The sequence below is a fragment of the Castanea sativa genome, chromosome 5, assembly GCF_040712315.1.
Source record: "Castanea sativa cultivar Marrone di Chiusa Pesio chromosome 5, ASM4071231v1".
Taxonomy (NCBI): domain Eukaryota; kingdom Viridiplantae; phylum Streptophyta; class Magnoliopsida; order Fagales; family Fagaceae; genus Castanea; species Castanea sativa.
The window spans coordinates 77859784-77875813 of NC_134017.1; the positions used below are offsets into that span (position 1 = coordinate 77859784).

A 16030-nucleotide genomic window follows, 5' to 3' on the forward strand; every position below is an offset into this window, starting at 1 on the left:
AATTTTTGAATTGTGGTTTATTTGAAAGAAAAAGAAAAAACATAATAAGATCACTTTATACCAAACCTTAATAATGAAATCTTTTTATTACCAATTTCATGACTCAAACTATTGTTTGGATTGAAAGGATACTTTGATTAAAAATAAGGAGAGAATCATGCCTTTTTTTTTTTGGAAGAAACATCATGCTTAATTGATTAAACTTATCCAAATTACATTTAAATAATTAATAAAATTGAGCAAAAATATATAATTATGAAAATAAATTAACAATATATTTCATAAAAAAAAAAAAAAAAAAAAAAAAAAAAAAGGAAAAAAAAAAAAAACATTTTGCCTAACTCCATGTACAACAACATTTGATTTTTAATTTCCTTAAATAGTCTATGAAATTCTGAAATACTAACATGGTAACACCACAAGCCACAACCTTGCTTCATTGAATTATTTTTTATTTACTTCGATATAGAAAATTATTGGGTAAATTGCAAATTACACATCTGAAGTTTGGGAATATTTGGATTTTACACCATTGAAATTTCAAAATTTGGATTTTACTTCCTAAAGTTTGAGGGTGCCTGGATTTTATACATTGACCTTTTAGAATTTAGATTTTACTCCTTAAAGTTTAGGGGTATTTGGATTTTACATCCTGAAGTTCTAGAATTTTTTAATGTAAAATCCTAACACCCTCAAACTTTTAGGAGGTAAAATTCAAATTCCGAAATATTATGAAATAAAATTCAAACACTCAAAAACTTCAGGCTGTAAAATTTAAATTCAGAAAATTTAGAATATAAAATCCAAATACTCTCAAACTTTAAAGATGTAATTTACAATTTACCCAAAAATATATATACTCTATCCTTTTTTTTTCTCTTTATAAAACATTTTTCTTTACTTGGTTGATTTTAAAAAATATTTTCCAACACAAATTTTGTTTTAACACAAAACTTCTCAATAATTTCTCTTTTATTAATGTGTATAGCACACTACAAAAAAAAAAAAAAAAAAAAAAAAAAAAGTGCACATATGTTATGAATGCAGATAATTATTTAATTCGCTAGCTGTATTATTTAAAATTAATAACTTATGTTTAGGTACGCACATGTTTAAGTTTATGTTTATCTTATTATAAAAAAAAATTGTTAAAGATTTCAAACTAAGAACAGTAGTAACTACTATTTTAGTTAGAATTTAGACAAATATATTATCTCTTACATGACTAACTTTCAATGCATTTTTTATTTTTTTTGAATAAAAACTGAAGATTCTCATTATCTTCCGTTGTTTCAATGTACACTTTGTTTTGCAGCGAGCACCACTTTGGGGTTTGAGGAGTGATCCATCCATGCACTCTAAAATCCTACACAAAAGAAAATATCAATATGACATCCATAGCCCCAACTTGAATAGTGATCGACATACTAAAAACAATCATGATTTGTAGTTATAGATGATAGTATTGAGACTAAGAAAAAATAAATTATAGCATAAAATAAAAAAAACTTTCTCCCCCTCGTTTCAGTTAGGGGGGAATTACAAGGAATTTGAAGTATAACTGATGTTTCGTTATTGTGATTGTATAGTTTTCATATTAATGGTTCCATTTGCACTACCAACTTACATCTTGGGCAATTAAACGAGATGTCCTAAACCAGAGCAATAAAATAATTTTATCCCAAGTAATTGCTAAACTACAATAACAATAACTAACAAAAATGATAAAGTATGGCTCGAATCAATGTAAACCTAACTCCCGCAACCCACTATATGACTATGTACAAAATTATGTGTATTATTTAAACAAGTCACATGACTCATTAAAAAGTCATATGATTAAAACCACATGTAAATCATCTCTTCAATTGTCACATAGTAGATTAGAGGAAAATAGCTTCAAATAAGTTGGGAGTTAAACTTTTTTTATGAAAATACCATCACTTATGTCACTAACTTCTAGATATCATTCCTCATTCTAAAGATGGATGGTTAACCATAACCATAAACATGGATGAGTAACCATAAATTTGTATATGAAAATATTAAATAGGTTACATTACAAGTTAAACCTTATAACTTTTTCTAAAGTTCAATTCAGCTCTCTAACTTCACTTACATCCAATTCAGTCTTTTAGTCATCTCCTTAGTCTCTATCAGAAATACACGGTTTAGTGACCTCCAAAATGATGCAGTTTCATTCTTTTAGAGACTTTATTTACACTAAATCACCAAAAAAAACCCATTATTATTTGAGGGGAAAAAGAAGAATTAGATAAAGAAACCAAAAACACAAACTACCCCTGATTTCTTGCCTCTTGCCGTTCTCACTGTTTTCAATTTCCAAATACAAGACTAGGTCTTCATCAGCATGAAGATTCATTCTTTCTTGTTTTCCATTATTTGGTTCCCTAAAAATATTAAAAACAAATAATAATAAAAATTTACAATGAACCCGTTAGCTTGCAAAGAAATATGAGGAAAGGAAAATTGTGTGTTATTTTAATTTCAGATTTGTACTCCATCCATTGAACTACTAGAGATTGTTTGTTTCTGTTAGAGATATATTAGCCCATTAGCATAAACCCAATCCTAATTCTACTTTGTGTGCAAGCCAAGTTTCCTACTTGTACTAGAAGTCTATTAGTTTAGGGTTTAGTCTACTCTATATACACATGTTATAGTTCATTGTAACACAGGATTTGTACTACACTCTAATATATTATTGATGAAGCCCTTTAAGGATTCCTCCGTGGATGTAGGCCGTTAGGCTGAACCACGTAATTCTCGTGTGTTATTGTGTTCTATATTTTATACTTTCGCTTCCGCATCTATAATAGCATATTCAACATGGTGTATCAATGCTAATATTTAACATGGTATCAGAGCTGCCTTCCTATGGCCATGGTTTTCTATCCTTACGGTGTATTAAGAGCAATCTTTGTCTTCTTCGGTGTTTCTTCGCAGCGTTTATCTTCTTTGGTTTTCCACTGCTGCTGTCAAAATTCTCCGGTATAGTCATGTCACCATTAGAAGTTGCATCAACACTGCAAGACCATTGCCTTTCTCAAGCCACCATCACAGAGCCAAATTTCATTCAAGGGATCTTTTCAACCTAATCAAATCTCAAGATTTCGTCAAGTTTTCATCTTGAGTTTGAGAGGGGGTGTTAGAGATATATTAGCCCATTAGCATAAACCCAATCCTAATTCTACTTTGTGTGCAAGCCAAGTTTCCTACTTATACTAGAAGTCTATTAGTTTAGAGTTTAGTCTACTATATATACACATGTATGGTTCATTGTAACACAAGATTTGTACTACACTCTAATATATTATTGATGAAGCCCTTTAGGGATTCCTCCGTGGATGTAGGCCGTTAGGCTGAACCACGTAATCCTCGTGTGTTATTGTGTTCTATACTTTATACTTTCGCTTCCGCATCTATAATAGCATATTCAACATGGTGTATCAATGCTAATATTTAACAGTTTCACTAGAAAATAATTTCTAGGGTCATGTTTTGTTTGATTATTGAGAAAATGTGAAATTTGGAAATGGAAAGTTTAGATTTTTTAAGAATTGTTCTTCCTCTGTTTGATTCCTTAGAAGTATACACTTTGGCTTTGAAAAACCTTGTCAACCCAAGGGTTTTACACTTACCATCTCTCCACTAGTGTATGGAAAATAATTAGTTCTGGTTTGTCTTCCACATGCTATTTAAATGCATACTCCGCAGACCTTTGTTAATGGGGCTTTATATGGGGCTGTAGGAACAAAGCTAAAACATGGCACTTACTCAAAATGCAGGATCCCAATAAACTCATTTGTATTACAAATAAGTACAATTCACAAACCCTACTCCGAACACCAACCAATTGTTTGGTTTTGGATCAATGAAAAGTTTTTCCATCAAAATCCTAGAAATGGATTTTCTAGAAGCGCTATTACTAGTCCCTTGGTGGTTGCTTGTACATATTATCATGAATTTTTTTTTTTCTCGATTTTGAATGAGATTGTAGGTTATGGTTTTTAACAAGTTGAAATTGAAGTTATAGGAGCTGTTGTGCTAGACATTTAAGCATAATTCAAAAGTTAAACTGAAAAAAATAATGGAGGCAAGGGGATAAAATAGTTTCTTGCCAAATTTTAAATAATAACAATTGGGAAATTTAGACCCCAGTTGATAGAATTAACAAGTTTTAAACATAAGTTGTTAATTAGATTTATTATGAATAAACCTTGTTAAAACAAACAAACATCAATATCATGCACATCGAAATAGTAAATAAGACAAGATATGATGACCCAGGAAAACCAATGAAACAAACTAGTTTCACAGTAAAAAACTTGGGAAGAAACCTTCCCGAAAAGCAATTCACTATAGTAAAGAGAAATTTCAGATCTAGTACAAAACTTTTGTCCCTAGACTCTACAATCCTCATAGATAAACTTACAGCAAAAACCTTCTACCGCTTCAGAACCTCTGAGCTCTTCAATATATGAACCACACCAATGATGCACGGATCTCAGTACGTGACTAACTCCTTTGCACGAATCGTAGTACGTGACTAACCCCAGCAACTTGAAGAATATGTTATTGATAGCAAAGTCCTTCATTTCATCAACAATGAAGATCAAGAAGTACTTGGTTACAAAACCCTAAAACACAAAGACGCAGTAACTTCTTGCAAAGAGAATAAGGCACTAGGTCACTTTTTGCTTGTGTTCTCCTTGTATATGTCTAGGGTTGTGAGAAAAGAAATCCTACGCAAATATACAAGCATAGGCCAAAAATCAAATTTGAAAATTCTGATTTCGTAAGTCTCAATAGATTCAGCTTCTGTCAAGCTTCTTTCATTAAGTCTCGATAGATTTTCTGTTGAGATATCTATCGAGCTTTAATCAATAGCTTTTCTTCACTTGTTTCTTAAACAGACTTGCGTAACTTTAATGCTTGATTTTAACAACATGTTTCTTGAAGTCTTAAACCATTCTAGATTTACCCAATTACAAGCAAGGAAGTCAATACCGTACCGAAGGCTGTACCAGTTTGGCCAGCGGTACAATATATTTCGGGTACCGGCCAATACCGGTGTACCGTTTCGGGTTTACCGCTAATTTTATATATCCTTACATAAATTGAAATTCCTTTAAGTATATATATTGCTAAATATATGAAAATATTTACATTTAAATTTATTTATTTATTTATTTATACGTTGGTTGGTCAAAATTCATATAATTTGTAAGTTTATACTTATTCTTTTTTTATTTTTTAAGAAGATATGATTGTACTTATCTAAAGTCTAACAAAAATGGCAGTAGAATTTATCTAATAAGAAAAAAGAAAGAAGAACCTCAAAAGAATAAAAGAAAAAAAAGAAAAGAGTGGTTATAAAATATTTTAAATTACCATTTGTACTTATCAAAAGTTATTGTTTACAGTTGGATGGCAATAAAAAGTTTGAGTCTAACGTGTAGCAGTAGATTATCTCCAAAAAAAAAAAAAAAGGTGTAGCAGTAGTATTAGTGTGTTCTGTCAGTGGGAATATTATTGTTTAATAAGAAGTGTTACGTTCTTAATATTTTACAATATTTTCACAATAAATCATACCTGGTAAGTTATTACTGATTTTAATTTGAACACATCGCTTAAATATATTTTTTTATCAGTATTAGTTAGTAACAACTAACTACTTAAGATTTATTGTGAAAATATTGTAGTAGCATTTCTCAATTTTAATTTCTTATTCTTTATTTTTTTATTTTTTCCTTATCTCTTTTTTTTTCATCAACACATTTCTTTTCTTTTTCTTTTTCTTTTTTTTCCTCTTTTTTTCTCCTCCACAACTTTCCCTTATCTCTATCTTCATGTCTTCTCTAGCGGACTAGCACTTCATCAATTCAGCTCTCTTGACTTTTCTTCTTTCTTTTCTTCTCTAGCACTTCATCAGCTCATCTGTAGCTCTCTTCAACTTTCTTTTTTCTTTTCTTCAATAGCACTTCATCTGGACAACCTTTTTTCCCCTCCCACCAGCACAAGTCCTCCTCCCCACAGAGGCTCATATGGGTCAGCTTTGCTCTTTTTTCTTTTTTTTTTTCTTTTTTTTTTGTTCTAATTTGATTAGTTTTTAAATTGTGGTTCGAGTTTGTATTTTGATTGAGAGCTCCATCGATTTTGAGCTCCGTCGATTTTGTGCTTCACCGCTGTTTTCTGATGAGAAGCAAATAGAGACTTTTGTTCTTCTTTTTCTCCTTCTTCTCTTTTTTTTTTTTTTTTCATTACAAATTAGACTTTTTGTGTTTCGGCCCGGTATCCATTTCCGGCCGAAATAGCCGAATTTCGCCGGTGCGGCCAGTATGGCCGGTATTTTTTTCGGTATGAAACAGTGGTGTACCTGTACTGGTGCACTGGCTAGCACGGTATATACAAGTCGTACCGGCCGGTACAGTACGATATCACCCACACTGATTACAAGTAAAGTGCATTTTATTAAAGAATTAGCGAATTACATCAATAATGTCTCTAACAATAACTCACAAACTGTGGTGCCTTAAGAGATTAATGTGGCTGGAAACTTTCAAATTATAGTTCTATTATTTGCAACTTATGTGCAAGATAGGCATCCTATACGCTATACTAAGAAGGGGGAAAAATTTACTCCTCCATAATTTTTTTTTTCTTTTGAAAATTTGCTTTTCGTGTGAACTTGAGTTTTAACTAATCAAGAGTCCAATTTTTATTGTGGGTTTTGACTTTGAGGAAGAAAGGTCCATATGAATAAAAGTCATATGACCAAAACCACATATGAATAGTCTCTTCAATCTTCACATAGTAGGTTGGAGAAAGATAGTTTTATATAAGTTTTGAGCTAAACTTTTTCTTAACGAAAATACCATCGATTATGTGACTAACTTTTATATCATTTCTCATTCTAAAGAGTGTAATAAATGATGAGAAGGGTTTGACTTTTATCATGGCTTTTGACTTCCAAGAAGAGAGGTTCACTGAGTCACAACCATAACCATAAACATGAATGATTAGCCATAAACTTGTATATAAAAATATTAAATAAGTTAAATTAGAAATCAAAACCTCTAACTTTGCCTAAAGTTCATTTCAATTCTCTAATTTCACATATGTTATTCAATCTTTTAAGTTTTAACTCATTAGTCTTTGTCAGAAATTCAACTTTAGTAACCTCTAAAGTACAAGGTTTTAAAACTCGGACCATTCATTGAATTGTAAAAGGGAAAGGTTTAAGATTTTTGAGGTCGAACCAAGGTCAAACCGTAATGACGTCATAATTAATTAATAATTATTTAAAATATAAATAAATATATTAAATTAGTGTAAATTGAAAAATTAACTAAAATAGTTCAATTAAAATAAAGATCCATATTTCAAATATATTTTTCGTATCATAATTTTTACAAAATAAATATAAAAAAAAATATCAAATCTTAAGAAAATATAGATATAGTATTTATTTATTTATATGTTAATTAGTAAAACCTTGATAATAATAATAATAATAATAATAATAATAATAATAATAATAATAATAATAGCAGTAGTACAATAATTATTATAATATAAGAACTTGTGGGCATGTGGCAAATTGGCAACACACATATACTGGAGGCTTAGTAGTACAATAATTATTATTATTATCAAGTCACATCATATACCTTCCCATGGCTCAACATTCAACTCATTTTCTATTCACAAATTCAAAGTTCCTTCATTTCCAATACAAGTGCCAGGCAGTAATCACGTGAAGGCTCAAGAAACTTCAAAAATAAATACAAAACAAAGAAAGAGAAACCACATATAACATAAGTTACATAGAGGTGTTCAGCAAAAAAAAAAAAAAAAAAAAAAAAGAAAAAGATAGGAGATTGGTGATTACAAAGGAGTGGAGACAAACAGCAGAAGAAGAAAAAGAAAAAGAAGAAAGAAGAAGAAGCTACTGCTTCATGGAGCCACCCTGCTTCGTCATCTTTTTGACCTATGAGGGTTGATTTCTTCATTTTTTTTTTTTCTTTTTTCCTTCTTCTTCGGTGTCTTCTTCTTCCTCTGCTGCTTCTTCTTCTCTGGTTTTTTTTTTTCTCCCTTTCATTTGGTTCCAAATCTAAAAAAACCCAAATTACTGCTGAAGTATTGGCCGAAACTTTGCCCAAAAAAAGGAACCGCCCGAACCTCAAAAATCGGTCACGATTCTCAGAACCGTACGGTCCAACCACAATTTGCACGGGTCCTTTCTTTTTTCCCATAGGGCGGTTCTTGAAGCTAAAAAACCGCAAAACTGAGAGGTTGACAGTTTTTCCAGTCGGACCGTACAGTCCGGTCCGGATTTTAAAACCTTACTAAAATAATGTAGTTTAACTTTTTTTTTTTAGTGATTTTATTTACACTAAACCCCAAAAAGGCAAACAACCTCTGGCCCCTTGCCGTTCTCACTATGTTCCAAATACAAGACTAGGTCTTCATCTAAATGAAGATTCTTTCTCTCAAAGAAATTTTTTCCAATATTTGGCTCCTTAAAAATATTAAAAACAAATAAAAATAATTTAACAACGAACTTGTTTGGTTGCAAAGAAATTTGAGGTAAGGAAAATTTTGTCTGCTCTTTTAACTTAAGACTATTTAGTTGTCCGTGCGATATACAGATAATGTTGTAATGTTTTATGTAAAATGGTTTTGGAGAATATTGTACATATATTATAATATAATTAATATAGAACTTTGTTAATAATGAGTTCGAAATAACAATTATAAATTGCACAAACATATCAATTATAATTATTTAGTTCAAGTTATAAGCATTAAACAAACAACTTTGGACGAATATTGTAAAATGAAAGTTGATATAGAATGTGTCTTTCTCTTTTTCCTTAATTTTAAAACAAAATACACTCATGGCTTTGCCACATCAAAATCTTAAACACCCACAGTCAATCGCAGACTTTACAAAATTCACAAGTCCACAACATTAAATATTTACATCAAAATCGTAATTGCCGTTTTCACTCAATATAAAATGCTAGCCCCATTTCTTACTTGTAGCCAACGCATACAGGGTAGGATAAGATGGAACAACAATGTTGGAATTAGGTAGATGTTGTCTAAAGATTGAATGTAAATGACATCGTTTTTGGCCTGTGTGTATTTAACATGGAATGGCATGAAAGATTATGGGTAGGTGTATATAAAGAAGTAGAAGTACAAGAAGTGAAAATGGTGAATTGAAATGCAAAGAGTTTTGTGTGTATGTGTGAGGGATGAAAAAATCTTAAAATGTTGAACCAAAAGAAAGAAAGGATCTTTATTTTTCTAATTTGAAAAGTCTTGAAACATTGAATCAAATGAAACAAAAATTAATATTTAATTTGTTTTTATCTCTCACATAACACTTGAGAGTATTTCAATTCTCATTGCAAAAAATGCACCACATGACAAAACCTCACACTCTCCTACATGATCCGTCCATTGAATTACTAGAGGCTGTTGTTTCACTAGAAAAAGGGATTCTAGGGTCATGTTTTGTTTGATTATTGAGAAAATCTGAAATTTGGAAACGGAAAGTTAAGATTTTTGAGGAATTGTTCTTCCTCTGCTTGATTCCTTAGATTCTTAGAAAGTGTGGCAAAGGAAATAAGTTTAAATTTTGATTGTCATTCTCAATAACATTACAAACTGGGTTATTTCTAGTAAATCCCTTTTCTTCTCTATATTCTATTTACTTTTTATAAAACTGAGCTGCTTTTCGTTCGCCAAAAATGATAACTTTCTTGTGCGCTATATAGATCAGTGGATTGTCTTCTTTTTTAGGTAGCTATATATATAAAAACCTTCTTTGAATTGGATATTTGGTCCCAAATGACCATGAATTTTAGTAATTGCTCGAGATTTTATGACGAGTTTTAGTTGCTAATTTTGAAGTGGGAACACAGTAACTGGTAGTCTAAAATTTGATTTAACATTAATGTTGTAGAGGTTAGATTGGGATTTAAATGCCAAGAAATTTGTTGTACCCTTTTCCACAATCATCCTATGTGACAGACTATGACTAATTACTTATTACTTATTACTTTCATATAAACCCATCAATTTTTTTCTCTATTACTCACAATCAGCCGCATAAAAGAGATGCAATAAAGTGTGTGGAATAAGTTGTAGTCCTCGAATTATTGTTGTTTTTTTCTTTTTCTTTTTTTGAAGAGATTAAATTCTATGAGAGTGTGGTGTAAAACCTAAGTTTTACATCCTTCAATCCTAACATGCCACATTATCATATCACATATTAAAGAATAGCCACAATCATATCTAATCAATTTTAATACTGTAAAGTTGTGATTTTCAACTATGTTGTGTTGGCTTTAATCCGTGCCAAATTTGAGTATAATTTCTTTAATTATTTTTCTCTGTATGTATGTGGGATTAATTGTAAGGGATGAGTGTAAGATCAATGAAGACTCAAGTTTCAAAGGATGAACAAATGGATTTCGCAACTGGCTCACAAGAAGCTTACCCAAGAAAAGAGCCACGTGTAGAGCACATGACTGGAAGATGAAGAGTAGCACCAGGCTGTATTTTTCGCAAGTATCTCGCAAGTAAGGCTAACCCGCAAAAGACCCGCAAAATATTCTGTTTAGCAAAAAGTTATGTTTTGTTTTACCATATCTTTACCCACACTATATATACCCTCATTACCCACAAATTGTAAGGAGCGTTTTTCAAAAAGAAAACTCTAGAAATACACTTGAGAGTTAGAGATTGTCATACCCACAATCATCTACACATTTCCTTATAGTTTTCCCCAACTCCTACCTCTCCATCTCTATATCATTGAGAGGTTACTAGCTCAAACACTTATCACACCCATCCTAAGTGTAAAGTAAGATTTTGGTGCTACTAGGAAGCATCGGAAGGAGTCATTCATTGGCAGATGCAATCGGGCTAAATTACGGGATCCGAAAAACTAAAGAAGACAAAGCTCCAAGAAGTCAGTTGGCAATAGGAGTTTGAAGGGCTCAAGTACATGGAGTAGACTAGGCTTGGAAGGTCTTTTGTTATTCATGTACTCCAACTTTATTCTCTAGTGGATCAATTTCGACTTTGAGGGTCGTGGAGAGGTTTTTCGCTAAGTTCTCTGGTTTCCTCTTCGATAACACGTCTCAGTATTATCTTGTGTTTGCATCTCTCTTCCCTACTCTTTAAATTATCATTTTATTGTTAATAATGGACAAATATGGCTTAGGGTAGTGATAACGGTTCTTTGCGCTTATTTACTCTTGTTCCGCACTTAATATAAGTTAAAGTAAAAGTTATCTAACCGTAATTTTTATTTGGGGGTCTGAACAAGCTTTTGTGTTTTTGCACAAATCTGAGCTTTCAAATACCCATCAAAAAATCTAATTCAACTGGGAGTTTATTGAAATCTTATTAGGTGTGATAAGATATATTAAATCTTATGTAAAAATTGATGTCACAAACTCTTATACGATTGTTAAAACATGAGTTTTATACCTCATCTTTACCAATTCAGACTCTTTTTGAAAACCTAATTCTTTCCTTTTTCTTTCTCAAATAATAATAGAAAATTATTTTGGTAATTTAATGTGAAAAAAAATTCTAAATAAGGAAATTACAATCGTTTTGGGAAAATTGTAGAATACTCAAGGTTCACTAAATGTAGACTCATTCATCTCACATGAATATTGGATTTCAACATAAATTTAATTAGCAAAACTCACGAATATGTAAGAGGAATGAATATACACTTATTATACTCTCAGAACAGTGTATAATGGGGGGAGGGTCACAAACGGTGCACCCGTAAATCTTTATGTTTAACAGATTTTCTATAACTTTATACTCAAGATAATTTACAGCATTGTCATCCTTAAAAAATAAAAATAAATAAATAAAAAGGCATGTGCCTTCAGCTTATGAACATGCAAAATCTAGTCGCAAAGACATGGGCAACTTGTTCAGGCAATGTGTTACTTTGAAAAATATACACAATTTGTAGAAGGCTACAAGCAAACTAGGTACTTTGAAAAATAAGACAATGTGTTACTTTGACAATTTGTAGAAGGCTACAACTACAAGCAAACAAGGTACTGCAGAAAACATCTTATAAACATCAAGATAAAAAGAAATTAATTAGTGTTCCCGTGCAGTAAGCTTAGGGAAAGCTGTTCTTTTGCCTCTTGACAATGGCATACATACTATCAAATTGCGGTAACTGTCAAGTGGAATTGGTTGGTCACAAAATTTTTTATTTTACCAATCCAATGTGCTTGTTTGATACTGCCGTACCTCCTTAACTTTTGCTGGAACAGAGAGCTGACCATATTCTCCATACCCCGTCGGGTGGATTTCACATTACCAAGCAAGAGTCCTTGTTTAGTAACCCCAAGACTTGTTAGGTTTGGCTGGAACAGAGAGCTTAGCATTTTCTCTAAATTTTGCACGCTGTATTTCACATACTTGCCCGCATTAGCATCTTGTTCAACCAAAAGACTGAAGTTTTGCAGGTAACACATATAAACAGGTATAATAGCTTGCACAAGATGTTTACATACTTTCTCCCTCAAGATTTCATTGCAGATAATCCAGTTGGATTGCTTCTTATAACAATCACCAAAGGCATCGTTGAATGTAGTTAGCCTCTCAACCAAATCTTCACCAGACAATGAAGTTAGACCCTTTTGGCTTAAAGGTGCCAGAAGGCTTTGCCAGCTCTTCTTCAAGTAGAGTACTGCATAAAAGTCTCTGTACTGCTCATGTGCTGTTAACCAAGGATCTCCCATCATATCCCCAAGCTTTGTGCCTTTCAGATTGCGAAAATGGCAGTGATTATTCATCATGAAGAGGTAGGACAAGGAGATATCCTCATAGGACTTTGACCATGCATCCAAATTTAGCCCAATTTCTTTCATTATATCATGAACTTGGTTGGGAATAAGACCCTCTTGGGACTTCTCTTGTTTCCAACTCTGATGGATTACAAGAACCTGTGTCAAGATTGGCCTATAATCATCGCCAAGCAGCTGGTTACAGTAGCAAGTTACAAAGCTTATCAGCTTTGGAACACTGCCATCTGAAGGAGGAGAACTTCGCCTCTGCAATTCCACTTGAAGAGGAAGTTCCCAGAAAATCTCACAGGCACCATCAACAATCTTTCTTATGAGATCTCTTGTCTGATTCTTTATTTTGATGCAGCCTTCTCCACCAAAAAGCCGATTGAAATCAAATCTCAGATTGTTCAAAGAAGCAAACATGTCTAACAGCTTCAAGAGCTTGATGGGATCCTTTTTACTTTCAGCGACATGTTTCCCAAATCGGAGAAAAGCAAGGATTCCAGATTGAGAAGCAATCTTTGAGAAGCATCCCATTGCAACTTCTGATCCTATCTTCTTGAAGACATCATTGCAGAGTCTATGCTCAAGCTCATATACGTGCTTCACTGCCAACACCAAGTGCTTGCTCCATTGGTCTATGTACCCCTCTATACTCTGCACATCATCAAATTTTGTGATTGACATCTCAAGGTAATCCAAACCAAGAGCTTGTAAACTATGTTTAGCATTTGAACTTTGCACATCAACATATACAGACATACAGGACTCAAGCTGGTTATCAGAATTTAATCTTTGAACAATAGCCTGCAACTTCTGTATGACAGGCACAGGCCAAGATGATGAAGCAAAAACGGAGGCTTGCTCTGCAGTGGATGTTGCTAGGGAATCCAAAGCAAGAGGAACACTGTTTTCTAGCAGAAGTCGCTTGAATTCAATTTCTAGCTTTCTAAATGCAGCACTGAGAGCCCCTCCTTCAAGACGGGCACGCTCCTCATAGACTTGCAGCTCCTGTAGAATTCTCAAAGATTTCTTCACATTCAAGAGGCACCAATCATTGGTGACTGCATTGTCCTCCACGCATTCAAAGATGCCCTCCAACCACTTCATTGCTAGCTCACAATTGTCAGAAAGAAATTTCAATGCTTCTTCAAGAAGATTCATGACTGAGAGGTAATCAAAGAGATCAGAACAAGGGTCAGACAAGAGTGACTTCTCAAGCTCACGAGCAGTATCAAAGACCTTCAGAACTGCAACAGCAGGTCCTATAGCACGATCAACATGGTCTCTAATTCTGGAAAATGCACATTGTTGTATTGAGATGGATCTTGCTGCTGCTTCCAAAGATGGCAATCTTTGGTTAATCTCTTCCAATCTAGGCCCCATTTTGTCTAGTGCAGAAGCAAGAGTTCTTGATTTCTCCAAGCTAGTCTGCAACAACTGCCTAGCAGATACTAGATTCTCAATGCTCTCCACCACAGCCATGGCCATTCTTAGAATGCACCAACCAACTACTAGTAGTTAGCTCCTATCAAAAAAAAAAAACTACTAGTAGTTAGGCTTTTAATTCAAGCTGAGAGTGTAGTAAAGAAATCCTTTGTGGTTTCTTTTGCAACACTTATTGTACTTTTCCTCACCAACCATCACCCAATAAAGTAAAAGAAGAAGTTGGCAATATTCAAACCAATCCTCACTTGCAAAACAGATATCTCAGATACCACAACCAACATGACCAAATGAGTGAATTCCTTGAACAGGAAAGAAAACTGTGATCATGTGCTAGACAACATTATATTTTATGGCTTGAGTTTTACTTCATGAACTGCACACCCAAACCATTTTTTTAATGAAAAGAAAACTGTGATTATGTGCTAGACAACATTATATTTTATGGCTTGAGTTTTACTTCATGATGCACGCTAAAACCATTTTTTTAATGACACTCTATTTTTCATCAATTGGAATTGGCTAAATTCATTGGTACTTCTAAACAGGTCATATCCCCTCCATTTATACAAAAGATCAAGGTTTAAAATTTCTTCAACATTTCCGAAACAAAAAAGAAAAAGGTTTAAACTTTAAAAAGGTGATTATTCTTGGGATCGTTTAACAAACCACAAAAGTAATTTAATTTGATTGTGAAAACAAAAAATGACAAAATAAGAACTAGCTTTGCATTTAATAACATTATCCACTAATACACTTTGTGATTTTCCTAGAGTCGCGGGGAAACTCTCATCTACCATTTACACTGAGAAAGTATTATCTCTCTTGATAAGGCGATCTAATGTTAGATTGCGTTGGTGCAACTCCACATTCAGTTCAAACTTGCCCGATAAAGTAAAGAAAATGCCTAATGAATTTAGGTACAGTTGGGTGGACAGCACGTTTTAAAGAGAAGAAACTAATCTCGCACTATCCAATAAGAGCCGCCCTAGCATCAATGGCTATTGAACACCAGAGTCTGTTGCAACAACCATGCAATAAAAAGTTTTTAAAACTCTGACTTGTGAGAGTAGGATCACTGGCTATTGAACACCACAGTCTGTTGCAACAACCATGCAATAAAAAGTTTTTAAAACTCTATGACTTGTGAGAGTAGGATCACCATCAGAAGTTGAGAAGTGAGAACTACTCCACAAAGCACCCATCAATAATGATTCTGTGGGACACTTTTCTTGTGCATTTGGGAATTGTTGAAAAAAGTATTGCTCTTGGCTTTTCGTCTCAGTTTTCGTTTTTTTCTTTTTTTTGGCAAATAATCTAGCTTTTAGTAGTTTTTTTTTTTTAAATAAATATAAATAAATTAGCTTTTGGCTTTTTGTAACGCATTTAACATAAAATTGTCAAAAACCATATCTTTTGATAAAGACTATGCAAATAAGCTACCGAAAATAAGCAATTCCCAAATAAACACGATTCATCTCAAAATTCATTCTGAATTTATTTAAAAATAATACTTTTTTTGGGTGTGCGCTTTTGTTAGAGCATTCTCATTAAACCTCTCAAATGCTAAAAATCTTATTTTTTAGCATTTTTGAGACAAAAACACCACTCCATTAAACCGGCTATATCTTAAAATTTTAAGATTCAAGCTACAGTGCGGTCTCATGTAGCTACAATTGTAAAACAAAAATTATTTTTTATTCACCTCAGGC

The 16030-nt window shown here is 32.7% G+C and overlaps 1 protein-coding gene across 1 annotated transcript; it reads right to left on the minus strand.

The window, feature by feature from the left end:
* Positions 1-12151: 12151 nt before the first annotated feature.
* Positions 12152-14419, minus strand: LOC142634307 (exocyst complex component EXO70A1-like). Its single transcript, XM_075808599.1, has one exon. It carries the CDS (start codon positions 14361-14363, stop codon positions 12243-12245), a length of 2121 nt encoding a protein of 706 aa, XP_075664714.1. The 5' UTR covers positions 14364-14419; the 3' UTR covers positions 12152-12242.
* Between the last annotated feature and the right edge of the window lie 1611 nt (positions 14420-16030).